This window comes from Toxorhynchites rutilus, chromosome 2 (assembly GCF_029784135.1).
Source record: "Toxorhynchites rutilus septentrionalis strain SRP chromosome 2, ASM2978413v1, whole genome shotgun sequence".
In the NCBI taxonomy this organism is placed as follows: Eukaryota; Metazoa; Arthropoda; class Insecta; order Diptera; family Culicidae; genus Toxorhynchites; species Toxorhynchites rutilus.
The window spans coordinates 266,501,209-266,514,538 of NC_073745.1; the positions used below are offsets into that span (position 1 = coordinate 266,501,209).

General features: G+C 38.1%; 1 protein-coding gene across 10 annotated transcripts in view; it reads right to left on the reverse strand.

The window, feature by feature from the left end:
- Positions 1 to 5,573: 5,573 nt before the first annotated feature.
- Positions 5,574 to 13,330, reverse strand: part of LOC129771123 (rho-related BTB domain-containing protein 1) — a 116,722-nt gene continuing 108,965 nt past the window's right edge. For 8 of the 10 annotated variants that reach the window (XM_055774484.1, XM_055774481.1, XM_055774477.1 and 5 more), the window contains 5 exons: positions 13,119 to 13,289; positions 12,811 to 13,053; positions 12,484 to 12,748; positions 11,740 to 11,938; positions 5,574 to 7,236 (listed from right to left, as the gene is read on the reverse strand). In XM_055774484.1, the coding sequence (XP_055630459.1) occupies positions 11,763 to 11,938; positions 12,484 to 12,748; positions 12,811 to 13,053; positions 13,119 to 13,289 (855 nt within the window). In that variant the 3' untranslated portion in view covers positions 5,574 to 7,236; positions 11,740 to 11,762. The remainder of the gene's footprint in view (positions 7,237 to 11,739; positions 11,939 to 12,483; positions 12,749 to 12,810; positions 13,054 to 13,118; positions 13,290 to 13,330) is intronic. The other 2 variants (XM_055774485.1, XM_055774482.1) reach the window with 1 other exon arrangement.

The following is a 13,330-nucleotide window of genomic DNA, read 5'->3' on the forward strand; positions in this document are numbered from 1 at the left end:
ATAAATACTTTATTCAACGATGTTATAGTTTTCAATTTTTCTAAGCGAATTTAAATGTCTAGTGAAGTTTTTCACGAATGTATACAAAGTTTCTATGATTAATAGGTAACGATACTCGGTATGAACAAAATATTATCAGAGTGAAAAGATAAGAAGATCTCTTTCAAGGAAAATTAATTCCGACTGCAAAGGGTTAAAAAAATGAATGAAAATTTAATTCTACGTATCGAATATGTATTTTATGTGATGAAATGAGAGGGTTTTTTTTCGAATTTGCAAATACATATTAAAAGAAAACTGTGTCCGATGATTATTTTATATTATAATGGTAATTATTTGAGGAACAAACATGAAATGCATCGACAAATGGTTTAGTGAGTGTCAGGACCACATGAAGTAGAAATTTTCATTCAAACTTTTATAATTTTACACTGCACTTGGTCCTTCTCATCTGATAGAGAATAATTCACCTCCCAAACATTTATATCGCCACCAGACGTCGACACTGTACATTTGTCATCGCAAATATAAACAAATCAGTCTATATAACGCACACCAACAAACCGCCTCATTCGTTAACCCGAACACGTTTTTGATGTAGGACTACGTATTTCATTTCTATACCGGGGTGTAAATTCAAAGTTTCGAAAACGAAAGCGTTACGCCCGAGACCGAGATTTTGAGCGTTAATAGCTCCTAAACAACTGAACGAAATGGTATGGTTAACACTTCATCCGAGAGATAAAATGTCTACCCGTTATATACACACACTTGTTACTTTTTGATCCAAAAACTTGTTTCAATAGTCTTAAAATTGCTTTCAAAACAGGCTATTGAAATCACCAATCGGTATATAAGCGAGCGCCGCTCGGAAATCCAATCAGTTATTATTGAACAGCGATTGGAGCATGTTGTCGCTGTTGTTGCGAAGCTAACTTCGTTCATCATGAAAGCTCTGATGAACGGTGTCACCAAGAGGCTGTTTGTGCACCTTAGGCCAGAAGGGAATTCATCAGGAGGAGAGTGATGCCACTGAAAAGGCGACAAAAAAAGTAACAGTATCGAAAATTGGTTCCACTTGAGACATCGGAGCAGCCGCCACACACACATACACGCGCGGAAAGATGTGGTCGTTGCTGAAAAATGATCTGCCAGTTCGCCTTGGAATTGAATATTACATTCTAGCGAAAGAGTTTATTTTAATGTTTTCTATTCATATAATACTGCGGTCAAATGCATTTCGTTTTGTGATTTTTCAATCAAGTGCAATTAACAGAAAAGTTTCTAAAGATTATTCTTCCCCATCAGTAGAATATTTTCGTATCCAATATTGGATGCATAAAACGTTGTGTTTCCAACGTAACGCTCTCGTTTTCGAAGTCCCCCAAATATTCATTTATTCATTCATTCAGAATGGATTCAGATTCAAATTCAAACAAACGGACGTTAGTTTGACGTAGGACTGTGATTGTTCAGAACAATTGTTTTTTTTTGTGTAATTCTTTCCATTGATTAGAAAACTGTTATTTTCACTCTTTTGAAACTCCAAATGGTGGACCGTTGTCATCGCGGATACACTTTAATTCGTTTTCACCGTGAAGTGTAAACGAGATAAGGCCCTGTATTTCACGTCACAAACATTGACACTGTGGACCGTGACATTGCCCCCTTGGTATCGTTGAAATAATGATTTCCTGAAATAATGGGTGTTATTCCCGCATACACTTCGCGGTGAAAACAAAATGAATAACACAGCATTGAACTACATTTAACGAGTTAGTGAAGCGCCAATGATAATAATCGATTTTCAGGCAGAATGAACACCTTTAAAATAAAATTATGAATGAAAAATAACTTCTCCGTATCAAGTGTTCAACCGACGGCGCCAGTGGTTGTATGGTTAGCGTAACAGCCTCACAATCCGATCGGCCTGGGTTCAATCCCAGCTGGCGTCGTTGGGATTTTCTGAGGCGAAAAATCTCTGGTTACGTCTTCCTTCGGAGCGGAAGTAAAAGAAGTTGGCCCGGCTCATGAGTTGTTGAGTCTGATAGGTAGGAACAGGTGGAGTCGCCTCCCTGATGTCGGTGATTGGCACTAAAGTGGCGGAAATAGGCCGACGAAAAATAAGCGAAGATAAAAAAAAAAGTGTTCAATGTGAAGGGAAAACTTTGCTTTTTTCAAGTGGTAAAATAATCTCTTACAAAAATTGTATCTGAAGATAATTTTAAACTATAACGATAAGTGTCAGTGGAAAACTAATTTCATCTTCACATGTCGACAGCGTACCGTTGGCATCACGGATACATTTTCGTTTTCACCGTGGAGTGTATTCGGGAATAAGATCCAATGAATTTCTATGGAATTGCGGCCATTCTACTAACCCAGTCCAATTAGTTTGATAGAACGAACAATTGCAAACAATGTGTTGCATACAACACATTCACGGGAACCAAACTAAAAGAAAGAATGCATAATATATGATTTACCTTTGCATTCGCTTGCAGAACAATCCTCTTTTATCCGTGAAATTTCTTACTTTTGACGTAGGACTACGTCTTTCATTACTATACCGGGGTGTAAAATCAAAGTTTCGAAAACGAAAGCGTTACGCCGGAGACCGAGATTTTGAGCGTTAATAGCTCCTAAACAACTGAACGAAATGGTATGATAAACACTTCATTCGAAAGATAAAATGTCTACGCGTTCTATACTTGTTACTTTCTGATCCAAAAACTTGTTTCAATAGTCTTAAAATTGCTTTCAAAACAGGCTATTGAAATCACCAATCGGTATAAAAGCGAGCGCCGCTCGGAAATCCACTCAGTTCTAATTGAACAGCGATTGGAGCATGTTGTCGCTGTTGTGGTGAAGCTCTTCGTTTATCATGAAAGCGCGGATGAACGGTGTCACCAAGAGCCTGTTTGTGCACCCTAGTCCAGAAGGGAATCCATCAGGAGGAGAGTGATGCCACAAACGGTTCCCCGGGAAGACATCGCTACACACACATTCTTCTTCTTCTTCAATGGCACTAACGTTCCTAGAGGAACTTCGCCGTCTCAACGTAGTATTACTTGTGTCATTTTTATTAGTACTTAGTTGAGATTTCTATGCCAAATAACACGCCTTGAATGCATTTTGAGTGGCAAGCTCTAGAATACGCGTGATCACAGTGCAAGTCGGAGGAAATTTCTTTGACGAAAAATCCCCCCGACCAGAACGGGAATCGAACCCGAACACCCGGCATGTTAGTTATGACGCTAACCACTCGGCCAAGGGAGCACCGCTACACACACATACACGTGCGGAATTCTTTCCGTTTGGATGCCATTCAGCATTGAGAAAGTTCCGGAAAGATCTAATCATTTCTGGAAAATAATCTGCCAGTTCCTCTGGGAATTTAAAAATACATTCATGTGAAAGAGTTTATTTGAATGTTTTCTATCCATGTAACACTGTGACCAAATACATTTGGTTTTGTGATTTTTCAATCAATCGCAATTAACAGGATAGCTTCTGAAGATTATTCTTCCCCATCAGTAGGATATTTCCGTATCCAATATTGGATGCATAAAACCTTGTGCCTCCAACGTAACGCTCTCGTTTTAGAAGTCCCCCAAATATTCATTCATTCAGAATGAATTTAGATTCAACTTCAAACAAATGATCTCTAAATCAACGATAGTCCTACGTCACCCTTGCGGTTATACCATAGATATAATCCACTTCCTGTTTTTTCATTATTTCCACTGTTGATGTCTCTGTTGAAAAAATTGCTGGATAAATATGCCGTCTAATGGTATATACTATAACGTATATCGTTAGAACAATTCTGCGTTATATGCATTTGAAAATTCTTAATTTTTCTTTACATTTTTCCCGAGGATAGTTAGGGGACTATGATTGATTCTTTGTTTTTAAGAGGCTTTAAACTTTGCAGTTCATTCGCCTCTAAGGGAACTATGAAGCGATCGGCGAGTATTTGCTTCTTCCAGCAGTTTCTCTTCCAACATGAATCAATAGTTATTCGGATCCTCTGGGCGCAAACTGTTCTAATAAAGCTCCGTTCTCATTTCATTCTTCACCGTCAAATGGACCTCACGGCGAATTGGAGTTACCCCCCAGACTGAATTCGTTCCTCTCTTTTGTATTAAGTGTGTATGTATAAACGTAAATAGAATACCAGGTGTATTACATCGCTTGTATGATACACACACTCTACAATACAAAGAAGCTAATTTTAAAAACCCTGTACAAAATGACAAATAATTTTCATGTTTCGTCTTCGAAAATGTTGGACCCTGGTGCTGAATGGTCTGACAGACGTCGATGATTGTCCCCTAATATGTAGTCCGACGGAATTGAAATATGCAAAAAGTAGGCATTCGCCAAGTTGAACTTCTTCTGTACGAGCATTGAACCACTGCTACCATTAGTTCGATCTATAACTTACCTTATTTTCCGTATGGTTTTCTGTTGGTGTGGTTACATCGTACCGTACAAGCATCCGAGATTAATCGTGCTTCGAACAGTTGATGAATGCTTTCACCCCAGCAGTTCTCACTTGCGTAACCGGACGAAGCAAGACGGGATAGTTTCGAGCGAGCACACAGGTTCAGGAGTCTAATTTGAGGTTTGCAAAACGTCGTTGTTTGGCCTTCCGATGCTCTTTGTTGTTTTATCGTCGGAGCTTTCTTTCTGCAATAGGAATTTGGTTGCCAATTCCGGTACAGTACTCACATGCAATAGCACTTTGCACAGTGCTTGCGCGGATACCTTACATGTCACAATAAAGAAAGTTTCCCCACCGAGGTTATTCTGCCGGCTAAGCCACGAGATCACGCAGTCTCTCTATATATTAACCAGTATTTTCTTTTCCCGTTCAATTCCTTTTTGTGACTTGAGTTCTACCCCGAACCAGCGAAAGGGCCAGTCAAATGCAACATCACAACTTCAATGGCCAACGATCTGGAAAAAGAAAAAGATGGTATATTTTGTAAATCTTATTTCAGTATGCGAACTTATGTAATGCAATTCAACTGAAAAGTTTTATAAGCTATGCTGTAAACACATTTAGTTTTATCGGATTGTCTCATGTTATGATAAACCATATAATTGCCATTAACTCCTTAGATGTGTTGCCATATTATTAAAAAAAAACTTCTAAACAAGTTGTAAGACACTGAGTTGAAATCGTTAAGGAAGACAGGAGTACAGGATTCCAAAGCGGCATCCAACTAGTGGCACAGCTATAGAGAATTAAGAAATTTAATAATTCATCATCTCCCTCAATTTCATTCCTACTACCTTGAAAACTCATTTAACTATGTTCCATTATCAAAACCATAGCTACACTTCGACGAAAATTCTCAGCAACGATTTTTGGCTTTCACGAAAAACACGTGATGCAATGGATCCCAAAGCTCTCCGTTCTACAGCAATACAATACTTTTTCTACTGAACATAAGCAGCAATCCAATCTCGCTCAAGAATCAACCAATCGATTTGACAAGACTTTAATGACAGTGAAAAGTTCTTTTAAGTTCTGTGTATCCAAAATAACATCCGTTTGCTCTATGTTGTTAATATTTTTTTTATTATTTTTTGCGAAAAATACAGCTAAGCTATTTTCGATTCTTGTTCTACTTTGCATGTTCCTAAATATTCTTGTTTTTTTCCGTCTGTGTTCTTAGTTTACACTAGAATAAATCTGAAAATAGCGCAGTGATAGTTTCGTTATTTTTAAGGTCTTGTTAGGCTTGAGTTTGTTCTTTATGCTCATTCAAATGTATTTGAAAACAGTCACAATAACGTTCAGAAAATGAAACAAATTTCGAAGACGTCGTAATGTTGTGGTTGCAATCTCAATCGCTTCTTCATTGGAAATATACGAAAACAAATCCTAAAGCTGCTTCAGCTATCAAAAATATCATCCGTATGATTGGCCTCATTTCATTTTGCGTATATGTATGTATATCTCTTTCTCATCCTTCCTCACCCTGCGTACCTTAAAGTATGGAACGAGCAATTTAAAAAAAAAGAAAATAATATATTTTCTCTCAACCTTTTTACGTAAATATGATTGACTTGCATCTCGGCTTTACGTAAAGTCAAATCACTGCATCGAGTAACGAATGTTAGCTTTTCACGTCAGTGTAAACAATAATAAATTGCTAATATAAGCGTTTAACGAACAACTAGTTTAAACATCTTGCCTACATTGAACGTATGAAACTAACCAAAGTCGATTAAATGCTAACAGCCTTTACATTGTCGCTTCGATCATCTATTATTTTCCCTCCAATGGACAACCAGAATGAATCTTCCCGTCAAGTATCGCTTCATAATTTCATCCACCAGCTCTCTCATTTGCTTCAAACTATCACATATTTTTAATGAATTGACATTCTGATTAAATGAAAAACACGAATGTAATCCGCACCTGTTGTACAGCCACTTTAAAGTTTAGTGCGTTTAGGTGGCATACGCACTTCCAAATTGCTATTGTTTTTTTTTGTTCTTGTTTACATTATTTTTCGAAATACTGATAAATGAAATATTGTTTTGAATTTCAGAGTAAAATTCTGTGTTGCTCTACGTTTCATGACTAAGCCTACGATTTTATCATTTTACGTGTTGTGTAATTTTACTATTAATTTTTGTTTTGTTTTGTTTATTTCAAAGACCCTGGAGACAAATTTAACGTTTTGTCCGTCTTGCAGGCGCATCGTCTTCTCTCTTACCGCTTCCCGAAAAACATGTTCAAAAAAGAATTTGCATTTTACCCTTACACGCTAATCGATAATCTGCTATCATCGTTAGTATTCTGGCTGGTACACGTTATTAATGATTTTTAAAATAGCTGCTGTTTTTTTTGGATCTCATTTTCTGTACAACGTATTACTGTATTGGATTACCTTGTCAAATCATCGATACCGCGCGCGGCGACACGCTGTTGGCCGGATTTACGATTTAGTTCATCGTAAGCAATCATCATCCACAAAAGGGGAAACGGGATCATTGTGTTTGGAGGAAACGAAATGCATGTGTGTATGCTGCGGCGCGAGTGTGAACTGCTGGATATATCTTGTTTGGTTTGGTTTTGTTCGTCAATAGCCATCCAGCGGTGGCTACCGCTGTAGCAAATATTAGGTGTAAATTTGGAATATTATAAGTATGCTCAGAATGGTACAGATGAAGCAGATCAACACTGGTAGAATCACAATGAAGCGAAGGGATCTGAAAGTTGGAGATTAGAATTACTAAATAGAATTAAGTCAATTATAAAATGTTTGAACACTAGTTAAATCTATTGTTATCTAAACTTGAATTATGTGAAAAATAGAAGGCTTTAAGAAACGAGCCAGACTAATACTGTGTTTATAATATGAAAAATTGACTAAATAACGATCACTCTTCAGAAAACATACGCTGCGCTGCACTTGAGTTTAATTTCCATCAGCGTGCGTTCATAATAAACACGTGTTCTCTCTTGGTACGAAGTGATCCAAATTCATTAACATGAGAGCGCCAAAAAAACACAGCACAGAATTCAGATACTAAACATCGCTTCTCTCTTGTGTGATGGACGCCTCATTTTATCACACATCAAATTCTAGCGCCCGTTTTGTCTTCGCTCGTTCTAAGCAAAGCTTGTGTTTAAGCTTGAGCTTGAGCTTGGGAAGACTGTACACTTCGTAGTTGCTCTCCGTGGTTGACCTGAACCAGCAAGATTACACACTGAATGACGCTTGGGAGTCGCCACCCGCAGGCCAGAAGGGTCGCCTCTATAGCGTGGTTCCCTAGCGATTATCATGGGAGGGATAGTTGTTAGTGGGCAGAGGTAAGAATCAGGATCCACTGAGGTAAGTGAAGTGGTTATGTAAACGTGAACTATCGCCCGTTCGACAAAACAAAAATCTGAAAATCTCATTAGCTAACAAAAAAAATCTCAACAAGCGCAGAGATTATCTTTGGGTATCCTGAGAAGGAAAACCTGTAAAATCAATTGGACCGGCTATATATTCTAATATTCATCGCACTGCGGGGGCGGAAAATATTGTTCTGCTTTTTTTGAGGATTGATAAATACCAAACACTTCACGCGCGCTTTGAATCGAACACGATGAAAATGCCACCATTTTGAAATGCTTTTACGAGACTTAACACTTAACACTCAAAACGATACACTTTTTTGAAAAACGGATTCTCCTATCAAAGTTTCACTTAAATTTCACATGAATTGAATTTTCGCGATATGATCAAATTGGTTGAATCCGACGGCGAAGAAAATGATCACTTCGCTCGTTTTGGGCAGAGTATAAAAACTGCAGCACGCCTCCATACCAACCAATAACTCACCAGAGTTGTGTGAAGAAAAATAACTCAACAGAGAAAGCAAACCAGATTCAAGCGCGGTGTAAAACAGGTAGGGGAAGACGGCCACCCGGGATAAAATGGCCACTCTCTAGACTATTTTAAACAATCAACTATTGGGCAATTATAACACATTATTTTAGTGTATTGCAATATCCTCAATTATGTACAGGGTCTTTCAGATTAAACGCTCACGAAACAATTTTTACAAAAGTGAACCGATTTTTATTTAAAAAAAAAACGAAAATAAAGCTTATTTTAGGACATTTCCGATTCGACCACCCCTATTTTCGATAACGCGTTTTAAGCGGTGAACAAAATTCTTCATGCACAACTCTAATATTACGACTTCGATGCTGTTGAAAATCCGATTTCTTCTTTAAGTTCCTCTAAATTTTGTGGTTTTTAACATAACAACGGTCCTTCACGTACCCCCAGAGGAAGTAATCGACGACGAGAAATGTTGAAATTCTTACCATAAGAGGACAATGTTTCATTGAGGCTTCGGTTGCTCGAGTAATACGATTACACTAAAAATACACGTTCTTGTAAATTGTACATCTTGGCACTAAAAACCATCCGATCAGACTGAACGAGTAGCCGAATATTATCGTCCCGAAGTTGGGAATGCAGTGTTACCATCGACGGAGCGAAAAAAAAATTATAAGGAGCTATTAATCTGAAGACCCTGTATACTCATTGTGGCGTGTGTATAGGTGAAACGTTATGATAAAACAACAAAAATAAACTTTTCAGATGGCGACAAGCACCGATTTATTATTTTGCTCGCTTGAAACTTAGTGTTTTTGTGGTGAATATGTACATGTCCCGTGAAACCAATGATATAATAGTAAACACACGGGTCTGTTAAGTGGGTTTATAAAGAAAACGGTATTTTTGTTAAGCATTTCATAGAATTATTGAGGCACTTTCACTCGACTCATACCTGGGTTAAGAATCCATTATTGTAAGAAATGTGATTTGCCACGAAAGATATCATTTGAACGCACCTAATTGACGGATTCATTGAGAAAATCACACTTCTTTTGTTGGTTGCAAAACTCAATGCGCATTCATGATAAATTCGATTTGTTTTCAGATGCCACATATAATAATGTTTTATTGTGATAAGGGATGCGCATTAAACACATTCTAAGTAATTCAGGGATAATATCACCTTCCACTCTTGTCACACTTGATCTATAGTACAATGACCTTGATATGTAGTACAATCTAGCCGGAAACAATAATCCTCTATACGGATAGAATCATGTGGCCTTCATACCCCTAGAGGTGGTCAACGTTTCCCCGCATGATTTTAGTATCACTATTTCTATGCCTTTTTTGATTTATCATATAACATTATGAAATAAAAAGTAAACCTTCTGAAAATCAACGTGATTGTGGAAAATATCCTAAAGATCGATGCTGACTCAATGAAATGCCTCAATTTTGTATACATTGTTTTTGATTGTATCCAATGCTTAAGGTGGCCGTCTTACCCCATCCTCCCCTATAGAAACACGGCGCAAAACTGGGTGCCAAAACGGTGCTGACAACCTAAGATAAGATCAGACAATAGGGGGTCTTTTACGGACCAAATTTCTGTCAGTCGTTCTGATTTCTGATTGGTTGATTTCGATAAATTTTGTATACAAAGCCAATTTTTTCAGTGTTGCCAATAAAAATAAATAGCGTTGGATTTGTATTGAATTTAGGAATGGTGGTGGCAATTAATGAATATTACGATATTTAGTTTAAAGGAAATGTGAAGGAATGATATGCAAGTTTATGTATGTGTTTTTTTTTTACAATGGAGTAAAGTGAACGGCAAAACACTCATTTGTCAATTTAGCTTCGTTAGGTCCCTAATGCGATTTCGTATTTCGGAATATAATTTCCATTGCTTAGAAGAAATGGAAAGTCTCATCATTCACTATGTGGATTGCAGAGTTGTTAGCTCTAGCTCGTAAATATGAAAAAAGGGATGGTTGATACCATCCAGGTTGTGTTTTGCTGACTACCAATTGTTACACTGCTGACATGTTCTTTCCCGCTGACTTATTTTGATGATGTAAAAAGCTACGAATTCTGTTCTGTCGAGGAAAGTTTTCGCTTCATCGACGGTGTACTCATAGTCGAATTCAATATTCATGTCATCCACATCATCACTAAAATTGGATGAAGCTGAAATTCGATATGATGTCGATGCTGCTTCACTGTCCATCAATTTCTGGGCTGAACATTCCTCTCGCCGCTTTGATAGCAAGTCCATCAATCCAACAAGATGTTCTTGTGTATCGGCTATATGCGAAGCATTCTGTACTACGGTCATGTATTGCGAAAGAATTACGATTTTCAAGTTGTTTCTGAATTACAATAGAGTTAAGCGCCGTTGTTTTACACGAATGAACGAGAAAAGATCTTCCAGACAGTCTTGGATGAGTTGTTATGGATATCATTATTATATTATAGATATGGGTATTTAAAAGACTTATTTTTTCTTTTATCTTTTTGAGATTTCCTTACTGAAAATATGCAAAATCATTAAATTCGCACCAACCAAATTTTACGATTCATAAAAACGGAAAGTAAAAAAATCCGAAATTTTATAATATTTGGCAACTCTGGCATCTTTATGTCATGGCTTCGTTTTTGTACGACGAAGATGAGTAAGAAGCCAGTTGTCTCATCTTGTCTTAAGGCTGATTTAGACGATGCCAGTCAGCGCTCTAGTTGAGGTATCCAGTGAACAGAGAACAGACACTCTATCCAAGTTACTTGTACCAGCATCGAACAAGTAATTGGCCTCTAACTTGAACAGAGTGTCTGTTCTCTATTCACTGGATACTTCAACTGGAGCGCTGACTGGCATCTTGGTCAAACGGAATCTCAAAATTAATACTAATCCATGGAGAACGAGCAGCACTTTAAATCTAACTGGCGTTCGGCGACAAATAAGGTCAATGAGACCACTGTGTAAAATTTAATGGAAGAGGATAAGCGGAAGGCACGGCAGTTCTGATTTGGCAAACCAAAACAATAAACAAACATTGTTTCCTTTAAATATAAGAATTGAACTACCAAAAGACAAAAAAAAAGATTTTCGTTTTATGAATTTTGACTGAAAGAAACGATTTTTTTGTCGACCAATTTTTGCGCGTTCCAGTTTTTAATTCGAAAAAAGGGGATTAATTCCGTCGAGAATGAATGAGAGGCAAATAAACTGAAAAGATTAAAGCCTCTAGAATTCATCACCGTTGAGAATAGAAATTGCCCAACTGTCCCTCAAGAAAAGTCGTTGAGAATCGTCTCTCGGTTCTTCATGTTCTATCATGTTCAATTCTATTTCCGCAGTAAAACTCACCTCCACGGTCCGTCGGCCAAATGTCAGAGATCAGCGCCGTCATGCTCGGGATCAAGCTGGTTCACCGAGTTGGCGTTCGACTGGAACAGACTGGTGCTAACCACGTCCTGGTGTTCCGTGCTGGCGGTGATCGCCGTCTGAAGCGTCGATTTGGCTGCTGCTGCCGAGCGTTTCGATTTGCCTAGTAGCCAGAAAAACACTTTTTCCAATAGGTGTGTGTGCATGGAGTTTCGTGGAGATTGAATGAGTAGTATGATGATGGATGATCCGGAGTACGGTGGGTTGGCAAACGATAAGCGATTATGATTTGTTTGGAATGCGTGAATCATATGAAGATGATCGAAAAATACACAAGAAAGAATAGCGAGAAAAAGAAAAAAAGAAAGAGAAGCGATGCAAAAGTAAAACGAAATATTAACTCAACCAGCATGGTGCAAGATAAAACTATAGATAAATAATACAGTACTACTAAATTATAGGATTTTGAAGAATGGTATGCATTTCATATGAATTACTGTTCGTAAGAGTTGGGTAACCAAAATAAAATCATCTTTAAGAATCGTGCAAATGTTGTGAAAATTGATTTCAAATATGAAGAGACATCGAAAATGACTATTTGAATCAAGTGACTGTTTGCATGAACCATTTTATCAGGGTCTGTTTTTATCTAATGGACCTATCATCCTAGTTTTTTTTCGTCAGTGTGAAGAAGTGTATGTCTTTGCTCTTAGCGCGAAAGCTTACCTCCCGAGAAACAGAGACAACCCTTGTCATCTGTTGTACAGTCTTTCTTCCCATTATTGAGCTCTCGATTGATTTCGTTCATGCAGCGCTGATAGTAGTCGTAGTCCTTCAAAAACCAAACCGGAGGCCATCTGTGCTCACGCAGATATTCCTGATTATCGGGATGTAGATTCTTCAGACTCCGGGGCGATAACCTGCAGATGCTATTGTAATTAACACACAGATACGACATGCACCATTCAGCAAGTTGGTGCGCATTATGAAGCTAAAAAGAATTAGGTTCAAAGCTAAAAAAACTGGGGAAATCAACTCTAAACTCAGTATTACCTTCACTGGCTCTAGCAGTCTTAAGCAGTGCTCTACCGCTTCACTTGTTTCATTTTGAGACATCCGTGTGAGATCCTCGATCACCCTACACTCGACTAGATTTAGCAGCCGCGGTAAGCAAAGACGATTCGCAAGTTCTAGCAGATTGAGACACTTGTCGGCCGAAATCGGAGGAATCTCATCCGTGTAAAGATAGCACAATAGCTTATGGAATGTGTATTCGGTTACACCTGGAAGTACAATCTGCGTAACATCAACAACGGGTTAAAAGAGACAACTATCGCTGTATCAGATTCTTCAGAGCATACCAAAGTGGCGTGCGCCTCGCGGAAGTCGCCATTCAACATCGCCTTCATAACCTCACACCTGGCCACCAGCATGGCTCTGTGAGTCTTCATATGGCCGTCGTCCAGCTCGAACGTAATGTCACCAAATATACCGTTCATTACACAGTATTTTTCGAGATTTTGTTTCATACACTGTGAGGTAGAAGCAGCATTGAAATAAAAGCGAAAACAAA